The sequence below is a fragment of the Heliconius melpomene genome, chromosome 2 (assembly GCF_056956725.1).
Source record: "Heliconius melpomene rosina isolate 202511_hmr_F chromosome 2, ASM5695672v1, whole genome shotgun sequence".
Taxonomy (NCBI): Eukaryota; Metazoa; Arthropoda; class Insecta; order Lepidoptera; family Nymphalidae; genus Heliconius; species Heliconius melpomene.
The window spans coordinates 781,360-805,567 of record NC_140390.1 but is presented as its reverse complement, the minus strand read 5'-3'; the positions used below and the strand labels follow the sequence as shown (position 1 = coordinate 805,567).

At 33.2% G+C, this 24,208-nt stretch overlaps 1 protein-coding gene and 3 long non-coding RNA genes across 4 annotated transcripts; 3 read left to right on the top strand and 1 right to left on the bottom strand.

Moving 5' to 3' along the window:
- The first annotated feature begins 303 nt into the window (after positions 1 to 303).
- Positions 304 to 1,279, top strand: LOC146540249 (uncharacterized). The gene is made up of 3 exons (XR_014879262.1): positions 304 to 430; positions 939 to 1,035; positions 1,191 to 1,279. It is a non-coding gene; the product is annotated as an uncharacterized LOC146540249 (long non-coding RNA).
- Positions 1,280 to 2,844: 1,565 nt separating this feature from the next.
- LOC146540248 (uncharacterized) lies at positions 2,845 to 3,926 on the top strand. The gene is made up of 3 exons (XR_014879260.1): positions 2,845 to 2,958; positions 3,498 to 3,591; positions 3,838 to 3,926. It is a non-coding gene; the product is annotated as an uncharacterized LOC146540248 (long non-coding RNA).
- A 1,346-nt stretch (positions 3,927 to 5,272) lies between these two features.
- On the top strand, positions 5,273 to 6,491 carry LOC146540247 (uncharacterized). The gene is made up of 3 exons (XR_014878981.1): positions 5,273 to 5,382; positions 5,743 to 5,839; positions 6,377 to 6,491. It is a non-coding gene; the product is annotated as an uncharacterized LOC146540247 (long non-coding RNA).
- Positions 6,492 to 6,654: 163 nt separating this feature from the next.
- On the bottom strand, positions 6,655 to 22,271 carry LOC146540246 (uncharacterized). The gene is made up of 4 exons (XM_085201332.1): positions 22,187 to 22,271; positions 8,579 to 8,768; positions 7,899 to 8,099; positions 6,655 to 7,629 (listed from the first exon to the last, which is right to left on the bottom strand). Exons 2-4 carry the CDS (start codon positions 8,766 to 8,768, stop codon positions 7,466 to 7,468), a joined length of 555 nt encoding a protein of 184 aa, XP_085057458.1. The 5' UTR covers positions 22,187 to 22,271; the 3' UTR covers positions 6,655 to 7,465.
- Positions 22,272 to 24,208: the final 1,937 nt, after the last annotated feature.

The following is a 24,208-nucleotide window of genomic DNA, read 5'->3' as shown; positions in this document are numbered from 1 at the left end:
AAACTAAGAACTGAACTAAACTGAAAAAAATCCAACATAGTAATAGCCATCATTAATCCTTTCATCATAAAATTGGCATAATTTTATATATTTTATATGAAGATATATATTTATATAGGTATATACAAAATTTACACATTGTCATACAATACTTATCACCGGTCCATCGCCCACAAAAAATATATCATCATAAAACAGCATGTGATATACAAACAAATATATATAAAAAATATCCATTTTTTCCTTAACTCTATTGAAATAAGACTTATTTTTGCTTATGTGTAATATAATTTTTCGGAGATTTGTGACACTGTATGTACATTTTTTTCGTATTATATATAGCGTGTTTGAAACTGGTAAAATTTATACGTGCATCATGAAGCTCTTCTCGTTGATTGTTGCCATCGTGGCGATTATATTTGTTGGTGTAGTAAGTATTTTTTTTTATTTTATTACTTTAAATATATGGCTATGTATACAACATATTTTAAAATTATTTTAAATTTGACCTTGTATCCCGCACATGGCAGGGTTAGTGGGAACCTAGGCACGCTATTATGACATTTCATTCTCCATTAAGTCATTTCCATTCTCCACTTTCCACTGTATTCTCGGAACATTACATCTTGAGTGTCGGAACTTAACGCCGCGCTTTGCCTTGTTAAGTTAGTTTGTAGAATATTATTTATTTTTTAAGAAATATTAATATATTGTAGTATATTTAGAGGAAAAATCGTTAAATGGTGGGAAGTTGGTTTTTGAATCGCATCCCTTAGATTAAACAATGTACCCCGAGGTACACCCCTAGGGGATAGTGCAAGGGGATGGAGCATCAAACTCTACGGTTGTATATGATACAATGGTATTAAAAATTTAAAAATCACTCAATAGAAAATTTTAAAATTTGCTATATAAATTAACTTTTTTTAATTTTCTAGAGCGGGATGAGAATTATCCCAGATGCGGAAATAAGAGGAAAACGCGAGGCCGCGGGATTTGATGGTGGACCGCCACCACCACCACCACCACCTTCAAGTATGTAATTATGTATATGTAATAAATAACATGCATGATAGAGGATTTATTTAAAAAAAATATATTCAAACCCAAATATAATATTATTATACTGGAGTAGGAAAATAATAATTACTTAACTTTACTCGTATAATATATATTTTTTTATATTACAGATAGCACGAGATAATTCAAGCAAATACTGAGTTCAAGTTCACTGCACTTCTGGCGTTTAAATTGGCATTCAATAAAACAAACTGCAACTATGTTTTAACATTTTATTGATAATCCTTTCTTATAAGATCTAAGTATTTTTTATTATAAATCATTCAATTATATATAATCAGTAGGTACTCTGTCTAAATTCTATAAAACTATAAAAGGGTAAGTTTTCTTTTTACCCGACTGCACCACGCAAAGAATGGTAATGTGCTTATCAGTCCATGTATTTTTATTTCTATACTAGTCGCCGCCTGTTTTTGTTTTTCATAGATTTTCAGATATTAAAGACTGTATAGATAATAAGCTAACTCCCAATCGGCTCGAGTCCCGCAGGGGACGCCCTTACCGCCGTCAACATCTTCACAAGCAGCTACATAGTGCTCGCGAACCAAATAATATACATATTTGAACCGAAATGTCAATTTTGCTACCATATTCTATTTGTAATAAAATTGACATAATTTTGCACATTTTATATAAAATATATATATAATTATTCTACATAAACATGTATAATATTTACACGTTATTACAGAATTATTATCGCTCCATCGCTTGGAAAAATTATTTATATACTATAATAAAATAAAAGAAAGTGTATCTGTACATTTAATATTTTTACGAAAATATAATTCATGGTAATATAAAAATAATAACAGAATAAGAATCTATGATATTTGATTTTTTCTGAACGACTGGAGGGTTTTGAAAGGATTGTTTTGTTGGGTAGCTATAAGGAAAAGCTGAACAACGATAAGTAATAAGTGAAAGACGTTCAATGTGTTAAGGTTTCCCATTGATATATAAAAATTTAAGATGAAATTAAATTGAAATATGTGATGAAGAACTAAACTAGACAAATTAAGTAATACTAAAATAAATGTATTAAATATACCTATAAAATTATAGATATCCATACTATAATAGCCAACCAATTCTTTCAAAATACACTTTATTAATCTGGAAAAAAAAAGAAGCAGGCGAAGCCTTTCCGGGGCCGCGGTCATAAATGTATAGCAATTGTTAATGTGCATATAAAACCTATGAAATATTAAAAAAATATGAAATGCCGCTTAATGCAATTGAAATAAGGCTTATTTTTGTTCATCTATATATATAAAAGGACTTGTCCTCACTGACTGAGGTAAGACGCACGCACAGCCTTAACCGCTGATGGTAGAAACGTTAAATTTGGACAAATGTTTACTTTCGTAATCTGGACATCCACTAAGAAGGGATTTTGAAAAATTTTAATCCTAAAGGGGTGGAATAGGGGTTGAAAGTTTGTATGGAAAAAAATTTAAATCGGCACCGATTCTTATAAAATTTGAAATTTAGATTTTTAAAAGCATTTAATTGAATACGTGTTTCAACGTTTTCTAGAATTCTCCCCCTAAGGGTGCAAATAAGAGGTTGAAAGTTTGTATAGATTTTTTTTAAATCGGCACCATTTTTTATAAAATTTGAAATTTAGACACTTAAAAATATTTCATTGAGTACATGTTTCGTGGTTTATTAGAATTCACCCCTAAATACGCAAGCGAAGCTGCGCGCGTCCACTAGTATCTTATAAAGTGATTCTAACATTTGTAACACTGTACACTTTTATTTTTTCATAGTACTTAATGCGTGTTTGAAAATGTTATAATTATTAGTATTGTGTGCATCATGAAGCTCCTCTCGTTGCTTGTAGCCATCATGGCTATTATATTTGTTGGTGTTGTAAGTATTTTTTTATTATTATTTATTCAGCTTCAGCTCTCCGTTCCCCACGTCCCGCTGATTTCTTCAGGCATTGAGTGTTGAGTGACCGAATTCATCGCAATTTTTTTATAATAATTGTTTATTATTATAAAAAAATTGTGTATAGACTTACGGTATAGACTAACGGTACTTACGTTTTAGACTGTCCGCTGTTTCCGAGATTATCGTGCTCAAATGGACAGACAAACAGACGAAAATTTTAAAAATCATAGAGTTCTATTACGTTGATAAATGCAACCAATAAGTATTTAAGAGGGCGATCAGTTACATTTTGATTGTTATGTATAGATATTAGATGTATACATTTAAAGGTTTTTAGGATTTGAAGAATCACTACTTTCCATTCTAGTTTTTTCTGATTTTTTTTACTACGGTTTTTGGTATTTGTAAAGCGGATATTGGAGTGACCTTTTACTATATTCTCTATCCTAACTTAAAATATATGAAGATTAAAGATTAAAACAAATATACTAACCTTATACTATGTTTATTTCTAGAGCGGGATGAGAATTATTCCAGATGCCGGAATGAGAGGGAATCGCAAGGCGGGATGTAATGGCGGGCCCTCACCACCACCACCTCCACCCACCAGTATGTTTCAAAATCTACTTTTGAATTTTAATATAGAATAAATCTTATTAATCTTATTATACTTATTGATTATCAGAGCAAAATAACACAAGACAAGACAACAATACTTTAGTTCCTTTAAGCTGTAAATAGTTATATTTGTAAAAAATATATATTTTCTATTTACTTTGTTTGTTGTTTGTTATTGTTTGTTCTTTGTTTGTTCTTTGTGTGTTGTATGTTTTTTATTATTTTCTTATGTTACAGACAGCACGGGTTAATTCTATGAAGAGACGAATTCAAGTTTAAAGCACCAGTGGCGTTTAAATTGGCACTGAATAAATATATGCAACATTTGTTTGGTATTTTATTGATGTTCCCTTAATATAAGATCTATGAGTATGACCTATACGCTTCACGATGTATCCCTGTAGAGTGGTAGGCAGAGGGAACCTTGTATTAAAACACTCCTTTCCCATGCGTCGCCCAATATCATAAAATATCGAAACATATCGTATAGAATTACCTTTTACCTGAATCTATTTTTTAAAGAGTTTAACAATTATGGTCATTCAAGTCATATATGGTCAGTCGTGGTACAGAGACACAAGGTAAACGCGACTGGTTGTAGATTCGATTTCCACTCGACGAAATTACATATTTAACATTTTAATTTTCTTCGCTCTGGTGTCGAGGCAAAACGCGGCGTTGAGTTCCGCTACTCAACACAGTATCGAATTCTGGAATTTGGCACAAAATGGGGTGTCTTAACACTAGGTACCCTGTTGTGTGCGGGATGCAGCTTGAAGCTGATAAAAAAAGCTCTAGATTCCTTATGCCTTTACTGATATGTGGCAAAAGTGTGATGGTATTATTTTATTAAACCAAACCCACGAATGGGAAATGAAGAACCTTCGAATGGAAGATACATACAGTAAGGCTCCAGCTGAGCTTTGCATTTGTTTGAGAGTTCAAGTCATAGTGTAGGTCTGACGTCGGCAAAGGTGGCACATTATTTGCTAGGCCAGGCAATCTCTTATAATGATAGCAGCTATTACCAACTTAAAACTCAGCTTCAACCTGTAACCCGCATATAGCGGGGTAGGTTGAACTCAACGGACTTAAGAAGATAATAGTATAATATATAGATATTTCTATTTATTAATAAATAATAATTTCTGTTTTTATATGTAGGACGTCCTCCAGCTAGATGAGGTGACGATATTCGCAAAGAGGTCTATGTCCAGCAGTGGACGAGGACAGGCTGATGATGATGATGATGATGATGATGAATAAATAATAATGCAATCCCCAAGTAGCCCACCCACCCTCGCGTCCCTGCATCATGACGGCCTCAACCGAGACCTCGAGGACTGATATGCAATCATAAACAACTCTAAATACCCATAACTCTATTTACCCAGCAATTCGTATATGTTCATCGTTTAAGTCAAATAATATAAAATTATATAGCAATTTAAAATAATATTAACAAATCACTAAGCCTGCATACAATTACATACATATTTATCATCGGTCTGTCGCCTGGAAAAATGATTTAAATCGAAATTATGTTTATTCTATTTTTTTTATACAAGAGAAAATACTAATTTTGTCTCGTAAACTACTATCATTAGGGTATAGTATTCTATACATTTTCAGTTTTTTCCATAGACTCTATAGGCGAAGTTAGATTTTCCATAGTATATAAGGCTGCGTGACTTTGATATAGATCAGTATTGAAGGTATTGTATCAATATGAAGTTCCTCGCCTTGTTCCTGGTCATCATGGCTGTTATTTTCGCTGCTGTAGTAAGCATATAATATTTTATTATGATAGTGTTTAAGTTTGATTTTAAATTTCTTTTTTTTTTGCATATAAGTGAAGAATATAGTTGCCAGACACTTAGCTCTTCGCTTTCTGTCCGAATTCCGTATGTGTTATAAAGAAGGATTATTTTTAAATCGCTTTATTCACCGTACTTTATTTTTGTCCTAAAATTAACAAAATTTCTGATAAATAATATAATACTTATTATTATTTTTTTCATATAATAATTAATAACTTTTCAGAATATTGAGTATTTTTTACCAATAACAAAGTTTTGGGTATATACCTGGAATATTAAAAAATATATATTTGTGTAACATTTCTCTTCATATCTTTTTTAGAGCGGCATGAGCATTGGCCCTAAAGCTGGTATCAAAGAAAACCGTCAGGCAGCTGGTTGTTTCGGAGGCGGTCCCCCACCACCACCCCCCACTACCAGTGAGTTTTAAATATTTTATAGTCTAGCTTCACGCTAGTGTTAAGACACGTTCTTTATTTTCTACCCAATTCTCGAGTTATTGTATGTTGATTGGCGGAACTCATTGCGAATATTTGAGCGGCGTAATAGGAGCATAATCATTGGAAGTGGTTTAAGCGCGGCGTTGAGTTTCGCCACTCACTAAACAAAGACTTAAAATTAGATTGAATGCGGGTATGCGGTAACCGAGTGTCTTAACACTAGATTTATTTTGACTCCCCTGTTATTGCGGGATACAGCGTGAAAGTAAAAAAATTGCAGCAGTACATTTTTCATAAAGGAACTCAGTATTTTTAGATGGAGTCGTGGCGCAGTGGTGCAAGCGTGTGATTGTAAACGCGACGGTTCTGAGTTTGATTCCTGCTTGGAGAAATAAAATATTACTTATTTTCCATTTCTTCGCTCTGGCAACAAGGCAAAAAGCACGGCGTTGAGCTCCGCCACTAAGTAGGCAATGACTTAAAAAATATATAATATAATATGTTTTTAATTTACAGACACCACTAGCGGATAGATTCGACGATCTAGAGAAGAGATCTGAACTGACCATTTGAAATTGGCTTTTCTTTATATATGTTTACTATTTACTAATAAATAATTTTCATCATTAAATTTGCTTATTATTCATTTATTATAGCTTTTATTCTCGTAGCTACTATCCTATCCTACTTATATAAATATTATAAATGTGAAAGTGAAGATTGTAAGGATGGACCTTTCTTCCACTGAGGGCAATGTAATATTTTTGTCTAAATTTATAAAGAAAACTAAAGCATATTTATATAACATTTTAATTATTTAATTAATTTCAATATGGCAATTGTATGAATGTATAAAATTACAAAAGTTTTGTTTTTTTTTTCATATAAATTAGTATTCAATGTATTATAAAAGCACTATATAATAAAAAATCTATAGAAAATCAAGGTATGGTCAGCAAAGAAAATATTTAGAAAATAAAAAAATATATTGATACTAAATAATAATAATAAATTATAGACAAGAAGTACATTACAGATTATAAAACAGATTAACTAAAACATTTTCATCTTTTAATTTTGTATCTAAATTACAAAGATAATTTCTAAAATTACTTATATACTTAGCTATATTTGAATACTATTACAGATAAATGAGAATACTTTTTTAATAAGTTGAAAAATAAATAAAAAAATAACAATAAATTTAAGTAATACACATAAAATATCGGCAAGTTAAAATCATAATAAAAGAGGCATCAGCATAACATTAAAAGTACAAAAAAATACTGGTATTCTCCATTCTATGTTACCTTCGTGAAGTTATTGGTGCTCAATACAGTTTAAAAATAACTGTATTTTGTTTCAGTGCTTATATATATTTATATATTTAAAGAAACTAAGATTTTTTACGACCTTAATATATCTTTAAGCTATATGAAATAATTATATTATTAACAGACAAGTTACTAATTCTTACACAATTTAATGTTTATGTTGACGCTACTTCTAATACATTATACATTAAATATCAATAGTACCTAACACAAATAAACAAATGCCTAAAATTGAAAATTTAGTCTATTTCATATAGTATACAGTCCATGTTTATTGTCCAAGTTCCTGCAAGTGTTGCCGTTCGTCCTCCTCCCGTTGGAGGGCTTCCCTCTCAGCAGCTATACGAGCGTGCTGTTCAGCTATTACTCGGAACAGTTGGGCGTGTTTCGCTGCTGCTGCTGCTACTGCTGCTGATTGACGGGGGACTGATGTTTCTGAAGGAGAATACAATTCAAAAATTAAATCAAATTAACCATACTGTATACTTTTTTTCATTGAGGACAGAAGAATCATATATTTACGCCATTCTATCTCAAAAAAGTGAAAACGCCTACAGGACTTTTATTGCTTTTTTAAAAAAAAATTATAATACTCAAATATACGCGATTAATTCCTTTAAAGACTTTTTTTTACAAAAAGTGTTTCTTTGCTTAAAATGTTTAAGGTAAAAACGTATCCGCTATAAGTGATTTAAAATACATACCATCAGGGAAAGGATGGTTGGCGTGTTCTTCAGCGATTTTGGCATAAAGTTCGAAGTGGCGACCCTTGGCTTTGGCAACTGATTCTGAATCAGCTGGGTGTTCTGGCGGCACATCGCTCAGCAGTGGGTGGAAGCCTTCCTTATCTGCTACATATTCGACAGTCCTCACTTTCTGACGAGGGTCTACGTATGAGAAGTGACCTGAAATTGTAAGTAAAATGTGTTGTTTTTAATATTTCTTGACATGAACACTTTTAGATATTATTTTTATTTGGACAAAAAATTACAGGGAGGCAAACTAAAAAACGAAAATATTAGCAAACCTGGTACCGTCGTGACGCAGCGGCGCAACATCTAAACTCGACAGTAGTGGGTTCGATTCTCATTTAGATGATTTAATTATTTTGAATTCTCCGTTCTGGCAGCAACAACATAATGCAATATTACGAAAATTGAGCTAGCTTACTCGGCTATATGCGTCTGTTTTATCTATCTATTTACAACATATTTAATGATAGAAGAAACTTAAAGCGTGTTTTTTAAATTCTTCTTTACATATCTGCAAAAATCTATAAACGTTTCTTCATCAATTTTGTTTTGTTTTTAAAGAATCCAATATTTCTGACATTTCAGCCTTAATACATTATTTTACTATTACATAGTCTCAATAATTTCTTTACCTTTCACAACTCCACTGCCATCGCTCTCTTCAGCGTGTTCCCGGTCAACATGTCCCGGGTATCTGCCCGCTGTGTACGCGAAGGCGTACGGCGCTGGTGGGGGTTCGGTGCTCGGCTGAGGCTCTAAATGCACCACGTCGCAGCTTGTGAGTGCTACGCTCGACACGATGAGCAGGACTGTGACCAGCATCTGGAAATTAAGAGTTTCCGTTGAGACCCTCTCCCATTTTATTACTTTTATGATTAAAATATAAAAAAATATTGATATACTGTACTTTAAAATTCTGCGATATGGGAACGAGGGTCCCATAAAAGGGACGGAGTGTCTTAAAATTCTAGTATTTTTTTAGTGCCAGACCCAGCTTTCCCTCTGCCGGACATATACTCTCCTATGAAATTGGACGGGGCGAAAGAGGTATGCAGAGACCGTAGCGTTTGGCGCTCCATTCTCTCTGACTACCCTGCTAAGGTTAAATGTGTGATGCTTCTTCGCTCTGTGTTGACAAAAACTTCTGTGTTCTCTGTGCTGTTGCGCGGCGTTCCTGCGCTCCACTCTACTCTCTACAGAATTCGACGGAAATTGAGGAATGGAGTGTCTTAACACTAAGTTCGCCCTGGCTTACCATTCCGTGAAGTTCATTTATTTAGATTTAATATAAAATGAACATAATTCGTTACGTGAATCATAAAAGCTTTTACACTTTAGATAAAACGATGTTATAGAATATGACATTTACATTATCTCTAATCAAATTTCGGTAATAGTGCTCACTTAGTGATTGTATCTCTTATCTAATTTGAACGTTCGTTCATATAAAATGGGTATATTGAGGCCACGGTGATTCAGTGGACAAAGTGGCGTCAGGGTGTTGTGAATTTAATACCCACTGGGGGACAGGTAAAAAAATACGGCGGTAACGTAAGTAACGCAAAGTATCGGAATTTGGGTGGAAAACAGGTTGTCTTTCTCAAGTGATTAACATACCTTTCGTATGCTGTCCTGTGAATCGAACCTACAACCGTCGTTTGCATTCGCACACTTGTATCCCTGAGCCTCGACATTTTAATGTTTTACTAATATTGAGACAGAGCATGTACAAATTTTGTAATAATATTTCAACAATTTCCTATATTTTTTTATTTATACCACAGAATAAAAAGAACCAAGAAACATAGATTATGTCTAGACCGAGTGACTAATATATGATTTAACAAATAAAAAACACATAAAAACTTGATTTTAATAATTTTATAGCATTCCTATGTATAATTTAGCATTTACAGAATAAGCCTGTTGCCATATTTTAAATTGGCGTTACCATGGAGAGCTGTAGTAAAATAATAGAGCTTTTCTCTCTATTGTATAAGAATAATGTTTTTTTAGCTTCACACTGTGCTGTGCAGGTAGGCAGGGGAAGACGGAGTGTCTCATTTATCACTTCCATTCCCCACTCTCCGCCGGATTCTGGAGGGATTCTGTGTTGTGCGGCAGAAGCAAATCAAATAATTTTATTCAAAAGAATAAGTCACATGCTTGATTTTTTTAACGTCAGATAATTTACCACTAGTTAACTGAAGTTCATACCTCAGACGTGAGAAAAACCGGTGCAAGAAACTCAGTGGGTTTTTTTTAAAACCAATGATTTACAGATTTTCAATAATTAATAATTGATGATTATTTTAAGAAAACGTATGTCATATAGAAAAGTTTACGTGCACGATACCATATATCGAATATAAACAATAGTAGAGGTAAAGGAATGTAAAAGACGCGACAACAAACTCGTTTAAACGACCTTTAGTTACGGCACTTGCGTCACGGCGCTCGGCGGCGTGCAACGCGGCGCTAGCGGAGATAATTAAATATATAATATATTGATTTTATTTACTTTGATATGTAATTTAATCAGAATTAATGAAAACGCGAGTATTGTGAGTTCAAATTTTATTTAGAGAAATTAAATATTCTCATTTGTTGGCTCTGTTTATATGACAATGTTTAGCGTTAAGCTTCGTAGCTCAACACGTAATGAGACAAAAAAAAATGGCAATTTTTTTCTATCATTATTGGTGAACTGTTTTCTCAATCATTATTTGTTAAACAAACAAGAAAAGATTGAAGATTCTATTAAAACCTAATAATAAAAAAAAATATTTCTTCACTTTCCGTCCATTACTAGTCCAAGGAAAAAAAATCATTTCCCCCAATTTGGAATAAAACCTACGACCGTTTAATATTTATATTAAACGTAACATTGTAATTTTTAAAAACGTGCCTACTTTTCTAAGAATCATGGTTACCTTATAAAAGAAGGTCCGTGGGTACGTCACACGGTCACGATCGTATAACCTGAGCTTTATTAACATCCGCATTTGTGTTTATTTGTATTATTGAATGTTTCTATTGGAATAAAATTTTTTTTTTTAGTTTATGTTGCAGATTCCGCACATAGCGGAGTAGTCAGAGGGAAGCAGGGAACCTACTGTTAAGACACTCCGTTCCCATTAAGACACTTCACTTTTAGTAGATGGATGGATGAATATTGCGAATTATTTTTGGAATGTTATTGTACACTAAAGAAAAATGTCCAAAATTAAATGATTTGCGAGCGCGGGTTCTAGTCCCACTATGTTAAAAAATGTTATACATTCAACGCAGGCATTAAATACTGATAACATGTGGTGCTGAGTACCACCAAAATACATATTTCAAAAATGGTCAGAAAGTGACAGAAAATTAAATGACATAGCACTATACTTTGTTAGCTTGCCCTTAAATATACGATATATATATGGTGCTCCAAAATAGAAATACAGAATAATGAACCTTAACCACTTCAATCGAAATCACTACTAATGGAATCGATGGAAAAATAACCTTTTTATTTGTTAATGTTATATAATAACATATTACCGATAAACTGCGCATCTTCATCGGATTTAGGGTTCTCTAATAAATTTTGCAATATAAAAAGTAATAGAGGCCGCTCGTGGCAAAGAGGCGTGACTGTGCGACTGTACAACTCGAGAAAATGATTTTTTTATAGGGATTTTTTTATTACGGGATATTGAGTTCTGCCACTCTACACGCAATGCCTCCAGAATTTGGTGGAAAGTGAGGAACGGAAGTGCCTTTACTCTAGGTTACTCCCGAAAAACAAAGTAATTTGCCGCTATGAGGGAACATCCAGTGGCTGTAAGCTCTGGAATGGCAAAAAACGCATCGTTGAGTTGGGAGATACTATATATCAACAATTGTCTGGAAAATAGGGTATAGTGATTAAACATTAAGTTCTCTATTATTATAGGAAAAAACAATATATATATTTTTATACAGAATCATATAAACTAAATAATATTAGATGTTGTCGCTACTTTATTGCTCATCTTATTATAAGTTTTGCAGGAGATGACATCACGGTCACGGCAATAATATTAGTTGCCTTAGATTGTATCTTTTGTTCACGTTTGAATTTTATTATATACATATGTAGGCAGGCACTGCGTAAGTTTTTCTGTGCTATATCCTATTTGATTTCCGCATAATTCAATGCTAAGAAAACTTAGTGTTAAGACACTCTGTTTTTTCAAATTGACAATGAATGATGCGGTTTATCTAGCCAGGCCGGGGAAAGAACATTTCAAACGCACTTTGTTTATTAATAAGCGGACAAATAAAAATAATACGTTCCCCGCGGGGTTCAAACCCATAACCCTCGTTTACAATAAGATGCTGTCCCACTGTGCCAACATAACCAAGATGGCATTATGTGGTGGCGATATACCATATTTGAAGTTAACGTTATTAAAGGTTTTGGGTTCGATTATATATATATATACTATACTTGAAAGTTTCATTTCCTAGCTCACATCGACGAAGCACGTTGATGAGTTCCGCTTGTTAACCCGCAATGTTTTCACTAGGTTCCCAGGTCCTACTTAAGAGTAAGGATTAGCTAATTTTCAAACGACCTTGCCCAAATATTTGGTTGATATAATAAAGACAAGTGCCTGCGTAATTGATACACTTTAGGTAAGGCTACCTTGACCGGCTATCACATTTCTACACTTGACCGCGATCGAGTTCTACTGTAACCGATATTTGGTTCATTTTGTTATAATATTATAATTAAGACGTGTTAAGTTACTTTTAGGATTATAAAATAAATATGCAAAAATTAATTAATAATTTAGAGGGTTGATTCGCAATCGAGAAATGATGTATTGAATATTTTCATTTTCCTCGCTCTGGTAACGAGGTAAAATGCGGCGTTAAGTTCCGCCACTTAAAACGCAATGCCTGCAAAACTACTGAATTTTCACTAAGGAAATGAATTATTTTCATTTGGTCGTTCTAGTGAAAAGAAGATTTGATTTCCTGTTGAGTGACATGGAAAATATTAAATATTTAATATTAACGCGAGTGTGGTTTAAATTATAATCATCATCATCATCATCATCATCAGCCTGTCCTCGTCCACTGCTGGACATAGGCCTCTCCAAAATTATAATAATAATTGTCAAATAAGAAAAAAAATGTGTAGAAAGGAATGTGGTAATACGAATTCGAATGTGCTCTGGCGACGTTACGACGACCTTTGCAGGGACAGTGCAATCTAAATAACTACTGCAAAAACATAAAAATGTATAGAATCTTTAATAAAACAATAATAGTCTCCAGCTGTATAGATGATGGTCGTGGGTTCGAGAACCATTTCAGAGGATAAATTTACTTAAACATTTCTTTTTTAATGAGTGGTTTGATTAGAGACCTAATCTATTATATACTAATAAACTTTTAATCGGAGCCAACCAATCAATAAATGAAAAAAATAAATAATGTTAAATTGAAAGAAATAACAAAATCAAATAAATACAACGTGAAATATCCAATGATAACAAAACATCTAAAGAACATGAGGGCTTATTTGTATATTAAATTTTTTTTTCAGCTTCACGCTGTATCCCTCACACAGGTAGGGTAGGCAGAGGGAACCTGGTGTTAACACTAGAAGTGCCGAAGATTGATACCCCCCTTGAACCGCCGTCGTGACAAATTTGTCCCATTCTACTTATTACGTTGATTGTTGGTATAATACAAAAAAAATATTATTAAAATAATTCGTAAAATATGTACACCATATTTAATAATCAATTCTTATTCTTTTACAAACATAAAAGTACCAAAAAATAAAACACAAAAAAAAGAATCAAATATTTCTAATACGTTCTAAGGTCGTGACAACTAACTGAATAACTCTTACAAAATTATAAGTTATTGAAATTAGTTAATATTATTATTAGGCCAAGTAATGCATTAATATATTCTTCATCAGTGATACATCACAGATGATTTTTAACATTGCGTGGTAATGCCTCCAGAATTCGGCGGAAAATGCCAGCGGAGTGCATAGCACTAGGTTCCCAGGTTCCCTCTACCTACCCTACAATTGCCCACATTTGGTATCAAGTGTTTTTCTGAAATTCAAGCCTAGCTTAGTCATCCTTTCATCTGATACCTCACTTGGACTAGCGGCAAAATTTAGTATTGACACCAATTTTACCCCACTATTCAGGCTATTATTTTTAAAGATTTATACATAAATTTATAGTTTTCAGATTTTTTCCTGTACTAGTACTACATGTAGATGCTAGCTGCCAAATTTCATAATTCTAAGTTAACTGAAAGTACCTTATTAATTTGATTCCTTTTATAGTGTCGAAATACATGTTTTTTACTATATAAATAGTCATATCTTTTTTTAAGGGCGCTTTTTCAGGAAATCAAGGGACTGTAGTTCGTCATATAGTTCATATTCATATACTCATATGAATATCAACTCGATTTCTCCAAGCATTCCTGAGATAAAGGCACAGACAGACGGATGGACACAAAAATGATCTTATAAGGGTTTTTTTTTCTTAAAAGCTACAGAACCCTAAAAACTTAGGCATTGACTGCTAAACCTACTATTAATTTTTTTTCCGCCCCCGCATTGCCCTTTCCCCTCCATTTTCCATGAAAATATGTCAAACTATAACTAAACTAAAAACTACTTATCCTCAAATAATAAAATAATAATGGCGGGACAAAAATGACCCAGCGGCAGTTCTAGGTAAATCTAATTTTTTTTCAAAAAGTATGACTGCTATAAAATTATTTATATTTTTAATTAAATAAAGGTGTAAAATTGGTAATAGTAAAAAAAAATCATCTACATAAATTAACAAATAAAAAAGTTATATACAATCAACCTTGCGTTTGGGTCAAAAATGGGACGGCGGCGCTTCTAGTGTTAAAACACTCCGTTTCCCACTTTCCGCTGAATTACAAAGAATTCCGAAAAAATCCGCTTCCGAATTCCGAAAAATTCCGAAAAAAATTCTATCCGAGATATTGCCTGTTGAGTAGATAAGTTCAACGACGGGCATTTAGCGTTGATGCCAGAGTTAAGAATTGAAAATATTAATCGAACCCACAACCGTCAAATCACAGCCATTATTCCACTTCGCTACGAAGGTCTTAATGTCAATTTCAATGATATACATTAGTGTGTTTAAATAAGAACAAATGCTTAAAATATTTTGCAAGAAACATTATACATGTTGAAACAATAAAGTAAGTAGCTCTTAGTTAAAATTACAAAATTCCATGTCATTAAAATTAATAGCTTTATTATTTTATTTATGTTTTTAGTCTTATTAAGTTTTATGAATGATGTAGACGTCTAACAACATCTTGTAAAAATGAATTATTTTCATTTCCCCGCTTTGACAACAAGATAATCCTCAACGGTGAGTTTCGACACTCTATACTCAATGTCTGAAATATTTTGCATAAAGATGGGAGCAGAATGTTTTGACACTAGGTTCCATCTCTCTACCACGACCCAAAGAAAACGAATATCAGTAAAAACACGTGCGCATTTAGATTTTTTAATATGTATGTACAATTTAAATAGAAATAGCATCAAATAGCAATTTAAATAGAATAGATTTTTTTTTCGCATAGCAGAGTAGGCAGAGACAAACTACTAGTGTTAAGACACTCTGTTCTTCACTATTCGCACGACATCGGGACATTCCATGAAGATTGGTGGAACTCGGAATCAATAATTATGAATTTATATTAATTATTATATTATTTCTACTGCTACATGCGGGAAATAGCGTAAAGCTAAAAAGAATATAGGTACCTAATTTCTTAATAAATTCTGAGACGATGATGTAAGATTCTAAATAAGTACCCACCTAAACAAACAAACATATAAATAAAAAAATAATTATATAATATGCACAAATAATCTAATTTAATTAGTGCTCTGTAACACGAATTATTTATAGTTTATTATAAGGAAAATATTTCTAACATCATTGAAATGCTGTCCTTAAAAGCGTCACTCAATATATTTATTTGTTTTCTTTCATAAAATACGTTCGTTTGCTTCGACACACTCGTAAATCTAATGAACATATTAATTTTATTTCTTTAGCGTCACATTGTATTCCGCACATAGCAGGGTAAGCAGAGGGAACCTAGTAACCACGGAGCTTGACGATAACATATGGCTTAGTAAATGGATTCCAAGACGTTCGGGTTCAATTCCAGCTACGTCCTATTTTTTTTTTTTCTTTATTAAGAGTTCATATAACTCTTTTAAAATATTTAATATTAAATTACAAAATATTATCTAAGTAACCTAATTCAAAACATATGTTTAACTCCGATGACGTACAATCAGTGTTTAGTTACAGAAGTGGGCGTATCCTAGTCATTAATCGATGATATTGGGCGGTAATACTTCTATTGTTTCGAATATTTGTATTTGGATATAGGAATGTTTGTTTTAGAATGGTATATTATAGAGATTCGTAATTTATAGGCGGGTTCCAATTTGGGGTTCGACTCCCACTCAGGGAATTAAATAAATTTATTTTCCTCATTTTAGTAACAAAACAAAATGCTGAGACAGGCGCCACCCAGCATGCGTGCCAATGTCTCGAAAATTGGTCGGTATGTAGGGAACGGAGTGTCTCAACACTAGCCCTCTATCTTTCTTACTACTTACATAAAAATATCAACACTAACCTTTGGAACATCTAACATTGAATCTCAAACAAAAACAAATGAAAGTAAAACTAACATGTCAGTACCGAGCTAGTGTTGCGCCACGCTTGCCTCACGATTTGCCTCACGTCACGGCCCACTACACATTTTCACATCACTATTTTGCTATTAAATTAAGTACGGGCCTTGGAATTGAACCGGTGTGGTGGATCAAATATCAGCTGATGATTTGACACCAATTTTTGACCTTCTAGTATCAATATCTTGGTTAGAATTAGGTCTAAAATTGTAATTCTGTCAAATATAGATTTAATATCATACTCAGAGATGTCAATTAAGCTCTAATTTAAATTAAATTGGTGCAAGTACGCATTATACAAGTACGCGTTAGAGAGGAAGGTGAAGAACTCGATTGACCTTCAAGAATTAAGTGTTGATGATACTGAGAGAAGGTCACGGAACAACCATGGGAACCCCCCGGAGATATGAAGAGGTTGTTTATTATTTTTAACGCATAATTAACATTTGGGCTCATATAATTTATAGCTGTGCACGATAAAAATGGATTTGATTTTTTTTATTTGACTTCACGCTGCATCCCGCACATAGCAGATTTGCAGAGGGAACCTGGGAGTCTAGTGCTAGAACACTCTGTTCTCCATTAAGACACTTCCGTTTCCCACTTTCTGCCGAATTCTGGAGGTAATGGCTGTTGAATGGCGGAACTCAACAACGAGCTTGGCCTCGTTACCAGAATTTAAAATCAAACCCACAACTGGGTTGACGACGATCTCATACATTCCAAACAGCCTTAAAACTTATAAATAGAATATTACATTATATATTGTAAGAATTGCAGTTCATTTTATTGAGAAACAGTGCACGTATAGACATTTGGCGGAGACGAACTCTTACGCAACGATAGGTGGTCCATATTTGTTCTGAATATTACTTAATAATGTAATTGTGTGAATAAGCTTTTGTTTTTTATCTAATCTTTTCTTTTTTAATATAACTAGGTCGATATTTTAATTTGATAGCCGTTGTGGCATAGTTAGTAATGGTTGTGGCTTCAATTTCCAGTCGGAGTATTTTTTTTTAAATATTTTAGTTTCCTCGCTCTGGTAACGAGAGAGTTTCGCAATGTTTCGGAAATTGGGCGGAAAGTGGGGAACAGACTGTAAATTCGAAACGCAATGCTTCTGGCAGGAAGTGAACCGACACTACTGGCTTTACTAGCAAAGTTAACTTATCAACATTATGCTTTTTGGTTTAAAATTCATTATTGTTAAATATTAACCGTAGTTCCTCATTTCAAAGGTCACATTTAGTAAGTAGGCCTTTGAGTTCATAAAATCTGGCGCCATCTTAGTGGATATAAGATGTAATTCTAAATGCGAGGAATAGGTTTTAGTCCCATTTGGTGAAATTTATAAGTAAAATAATATAGAAACGATATCCTTGTTTGGTGTTTAGTGAGTGGCGCAATGTCTCGAAAATTGGGGGGCTGCGTGGGGGACGGAGTGTATTAATATTAGGTTCCCTCTGCCTCCCCTATTACATGTACAAAACAAATGTAAACCTAAAAAACCCATTGAAGGTTCAATTCAAGCTTTTCTAAAAGGTTAATTTTAAACAAACCGATGATCTTTGAACTTATGACCTCATATACATATCATTGCAATAACAACGCAAACATAGGTTTTAAAATAAAGTAGAAGTAAATTATAAAAAACCCTAATGCTTCTAGAATATGGTATATTTTAGTTTGCACCAAATTTCTAATGACCTTGGGAACGTGTGATGATTATAATTTTCGCATCGAAAGGTCAAATGAGGAGCTCCGGTTTGAAATTGAAAGTAAATTATATTGTTATAGTCTATGAATCTTTTTAATAAAATAAAATTAAACATTATTAACTGAAAGGGTTGTCTTCACGCTTTATCCCGCATATAGCAGGGTAAACGGAGAAACTTCGGAATGTAGACTTAAGATATTCCATTCCACACATTTTCCCCCATTTTCCTTCGAATTCCTGAGGCTGCGTGTTGAGTGGCGAACCACAATATTCTAATAATTATAAAAATTATTAAGTGATATGTGAAGCCCCAACGCAAGTTCAAATATATCAAATTTCAGGCGGTTACTACAAGATAAAAATAGCAAAGCCATCATAGCATATCACTCAAGAGTTTTTTTATATCATTAGAGCGATCGAAGCGAACGAGGGTTTGCTAAGGAAACGAACGAAAGCCGAAACTTAGAACTGCAGAGACAATTTAAAAACCAAAAGAAAAACAAACATAAACACCTAGGTACTTATATTCAAATCGAACCTCCGACCTTCAGCTTAGCTTAATTAACCTTTACACAAGATCCTAATAAACAAAATTTACAATAAATCTCGATCGAACCCAGGCCATTATATTTTATATTATATGTGTAATAAAGAGGTAATTAGTTTCAATGAAATTCTATAGCGGATGTACAAATTGAGTTAATTTAGAAATTCCTAGCCGTAGTTAGAGTGACCCTTGTGGCTCAGCCCAGTAAATGCGGCGGTTGCGTATTCTATTCCCACTCGGGAAAATCATTAAGCATATATAAATCATTTTCATTTTCCCGCTCGGTTTCAGAATGTTTGTAAAAAAATAAGCCCCAAAAAATTTGAAAATAAACCGTTTACACGTACATATCAGTTCAAAACTAAATTTCTCTCTATCCTAAGTTCAATCCAACCTACTGCCTTAGCCTTATAGCCTACGTGCCAGCAGGTTCCCTTCCTGACTCTCATCTTATACATATGTTAGTCTACGGTATTGCATAGAATAGCTAGGTAAACTATAAAATTAATAATTTAGGTATTCTATACATTATTTAGATATTGTATAGAATACCTAATTAAACATATTGTCAGTAATATATACAAAAAGAAAGAAAGTGCAATAGAAGGCGAAGGTTTCAAAGTGTTAGTATCTAGACCAAAGCAAAGACCGGATAGCGCGTGTCTGGTTAAGTAAGTGTTGCATAAGTAAATACAAAGTTTATATATAGAAATAGATTGTTTTAAGTCACGAAGCAGGGTGGGCAGAGGGAACCTAGTGTTAAGATAAGAAGAAGAAGAAGAAGAAGAAGATAGAAGTTACCATTAAGATACTTTCGTTCCCCACTTTTCGATGAACTATGGAGGCTAAATGTAAGCTAAGGTCGAAGAACTCAATGCCGCGTTACTAGAGCAAGAATTAAAATATTAAATGTTTCAGTACTCCACTTGGGAATCGAATCGACAACTGTCGCTGTTCATACGCTTATGCCCTGCGCTACTACTGGCCTCAAAGGAAGTTAGTTATTGCATAAGTAAATACAACGATTATGTATATAAATAGATTGTATTTGAAGTTATTGGAGACTAATTTGTACCCGCGTCTTTTGCCTTTATCGGCAAGTGGAAATAACTAAAAACATTCTAAAAACCTGAGGTAACTCTGATAGTATTGTAGGCTTAAATGGAACCTCATGTATTATATGGCATGTATATGGCTTTGCTCCATTTGTCAATGGACAAATGAAGCAAATGGAGGAGGAATTGCAATCAGTAGTTCCTGAGGTTAGTGCGTTTAACTATACAAACTCTTCAGCTTCATAGAATTTTATTTAAAAGCATTGGATTATTAATGTCTGGTATATGTACTATACTAATATTATCGTATCTATACTAATATTAGAAACCTAAATAATTTGTTTGGATAAACGCTCTAATCTCAGGAATTCCTACTGGTTGGGATTGGAAAAATCATTTTCTATTGGATAACCCATTATTGGGGAACGTTAAAGGCTAAGTTACATTATCTTTTAGATGAAGCCCACTGTACTTGCGGTCAGTGTTATATCAGGCACTAGATACCTCAAATGGAATAACTTTTAGATTACATTTAATCCAGGGTACAAAGCCGCAGTTATTTAATTTTAAGGCAGTGGCGTAGTGGCAGTGGGTGTGAGTGTAAAGGTGATAGTTGTTGGTTCGATTCTCACTGAGTTCCGCCACTCAGCAGGCAAACCTTGAAAATTCGACTTAAAATCAAGTATGTCAAGAGTGTCTTAATGCTAAATTCTCTCTGCCTACCCTGCTATGCATAATTCCACTTAATTCTCTGTTTTTTCCGTCCGTGATAAAAAAACCGGAAAGCGATCAAGAGTAGAAGTATATTATCGATAATAATCATTCAATATTACCTAAACATAGGAAAAAATGCTTACAATTTTGTGGCGTATGTAATTTGTTATACAATAAAAAAACCTGCTTCTATATAACGTGAGTCGATTTTAAATTAGTTTGGATTCAACGATTTTTTATAAATAATAAGACCGTTTAAAAAAACGTTAAAATTTCAATATATTTAGCATAAATATTTGTTTTTGGTCGTCATCGCGGTGTGATGTCTGAGTGTACACATGAGGTTATCGGGTTCGATTCCCACTCATTCTACCAGAATGATTGAGAATAGAACCAGACAAGCCAAACAAACGAATCTGTTCGTGTAAAAGGTTTTTTTTCATATGATTTTTTTGTTAGTAAAATTTGTAAGGTGGGCACAAAACGATTTTGGGGTGGGCATGGACAATCCGGTCCACTCTATTTGCCCATCGGATTTCCGCCACTCAATTTGGAATGGAGTGCCTTTAAAATAGCTTTACTCTTTCTATCTTGTTATATCCGGGATACAGTGTGCACCAGATTTGATTTAATTATTTTTTTCCAGCTTCAACCCGCATATAGCAGGATAGGGTGAACTTCCCCAATTTTTGACGCTTTGCAGAACAGAATGACAGTGACAGAACTAAATGCCGCGCTTCGCTTTGGTCTGAAGAAATGAGAATATTAATAAATATTAATTCATTCCACCGAGTGGGAATCGACCCCACAACTATCGCGTTCACAGTTACACATTAGTTGCGCCACTATAGCCTCAAATAGAATGCCTCTATTTGAACATTAACAAAGATTTTAAAATATTTAGAAGTTTCCAAAGAAAAAACATGGTCGAAATCAAATTACACTTTTAAACCACATTTTCATACATAAAAACTGTTCCGTTAATGAATAACTGACCGATAACGCACAAGAGAAACCATTGAACTTAGAAAGGTGATTTTTTCATATATTTCTCCTCTACCCCCCCTATTCTATAATAAAGAGTGTAGGGTAGCACTAACAGAGGATTTGTGAGAAATAAAATGAGAACGCGAAAAAAACGTTTCAAAGTTCACTCGAACTAATTTGTTGGAACTAGAATTGTATGGTAAAAAGGTTCTATACTAAAAAAATAAGCTTTGTAATACAATTTAAGCAACACTAATAACTTTACTAGAATGTAACAGACACAAACAAAAATAAGACTATTTCATTTCTTTTTCTATACTTCTAATATAAATAAATAGATAATTTTCATTTAAGATCAAGATCAATATATGTATATTTGATATATGATATTGATAAAAATATAGATACATTAATAAATAAAAAGATAGAAAAACTTACCCTCGGCTATAGGAGTATCTCGGTCAACACTTCGCGGTAAACTGCAGGTGAAGGCAATCTTGTTGGAGAACGGCGTCGAATGAATGATACGGAATGATTACAGATACTAGTGCGCACCCGCGGCTTCGTTTAGAGGTCGCTGGTTCGATTTCCGCGTGGGTTAGATGTGATTTTTAAATTTTTGTTTTGTGAATCAACAGTTTGGTTATGGATAAATTGAATATTCATATAATTATTTAAGGCCACTATGGAAGATGAATATTTTTTTTTTACTCTAATAAAAAGGACGCGCGGCGTTCCTCGGGAAAGTGGGTGACAGAGTGTTTTGACAACAGATTCTTACTTTTGCTTTGCGGAATAAATCTTGAAGTTGAAAATAAATAAAATATATAATTAATTTTACACTGTTAATATAAAAAATAGTTTTTGTTCTATCTAGTTTACTCTTGCTTTATTGGCAATGGTTGGCCTGGGTGTAAAGGTTTTTGGTGAGGTTAAATTTGTTATTTAAAATTATGTAATTGCGATGGTTCTGGGTTCCCAATGATTCCCACTCAGCGGAATGCAATATATAATATTTTCATTTCCTCGCTCTGGTAACGAGGTAAAGCACGGTGTTAAGTCTGGTACTCAACAAGCAATGCCCCGAGAATTCGATGGAAAGGGAGAACGGAAATTATTTAATGAAAAGGTAGTGTAGGAACATTAAAAAAAGTTTGTTATTAGCGTCCCTATTATTTTTTAAAAGCAAATTATTATGAGAATATATTTACTTTTTCTTTATTTTTACTAACCAAACCCACACGATAACTAGTGTGTCGGCAAAAAACAGGAAAAGATAAAAAAAAAAAAACAATAAAAAAATAAATAAATAAATTTCCTCTACTCATTAAGGTTTCTACTAGTTCTAGAAATAAAACTACTTAAATATGCCACTATATTCAATTAAATATGAACAGCTAAGGTATGAATATCATAATAAAAAAAAAGAAATAAGAACTGTCATCAAATACCTCTACTTCAAGAATAATGTGAACCTAATGGAGAACATACATATTAGGGCTTTTATGATAACAAGCAAATATCAAAATTGATATTTTATGGCCATTCTTTCTTTGCGCGAGACCATAACACCACACGGTTCGCAGCTTTTAACAATTCCAAATATATTAATATTCATATTCATTCATTCGTATTATTTTATGTTTTATGTCTATAATCTGTTTGTAAATCTCAATTAATTTATCAAATTTACGTGGGAGGAATGCTCTCTTTTCAATTGGTTATTGAACGGCGTTACGTGGACGTGATTAGGTACTTTTCATCAGATGGTCCAAACGTTCATTTGCCTTGTCTATTTTATAAAAAAATACATTTTAAGCGTCGGGTTCCCGATAACGTATGAATTAAATTAAAAAAATATAAATAAACGAATGAGCCGGTTAAAGTGCTTCATGAAAAGTAAAGTTACAATTAACCAAATTTACTATTGTATTTAGACAGGCGTTTTTTTCTCGATATTATCCTTTTTCGAATTGGTAAATATTGGTATTGGTAAAGATAAAATACTAAAAAAATATCACTACAACTAATATATGAACAATAATATTTTTAAATTATTCAACGCTCACAAATAAGGAGCTTATGGCTTTTGCCCTCATGGACAAGTAAGCAAAGTAATCTATCCTCAAGACCCTTTTTTCTCCGCGTTCTATCCAGATTCAAGATATTATTTATATTTAGTGGTAGAATTCAACGCCACGATGTCTCTTGCCGCAGAGGAGAAATAGAAATAATTAATAGAAATAGAAATCACTCCAAGCAAGCAGGCTAGGCATAGGGATCCTAGTGTAGAAACACTACCCCCACGCACTGCTCCATTTCCGAGACATTGTGTTGAGTAGCGGAACTTAACGTCACATTTTCATCTACTAGAACGAGAAAATCAAAATAATTTAAATATAGGCCTTACTTCGAACCCAGAACTGCCACTGACTGCGCGACAATGGTCTACTTAAAAAA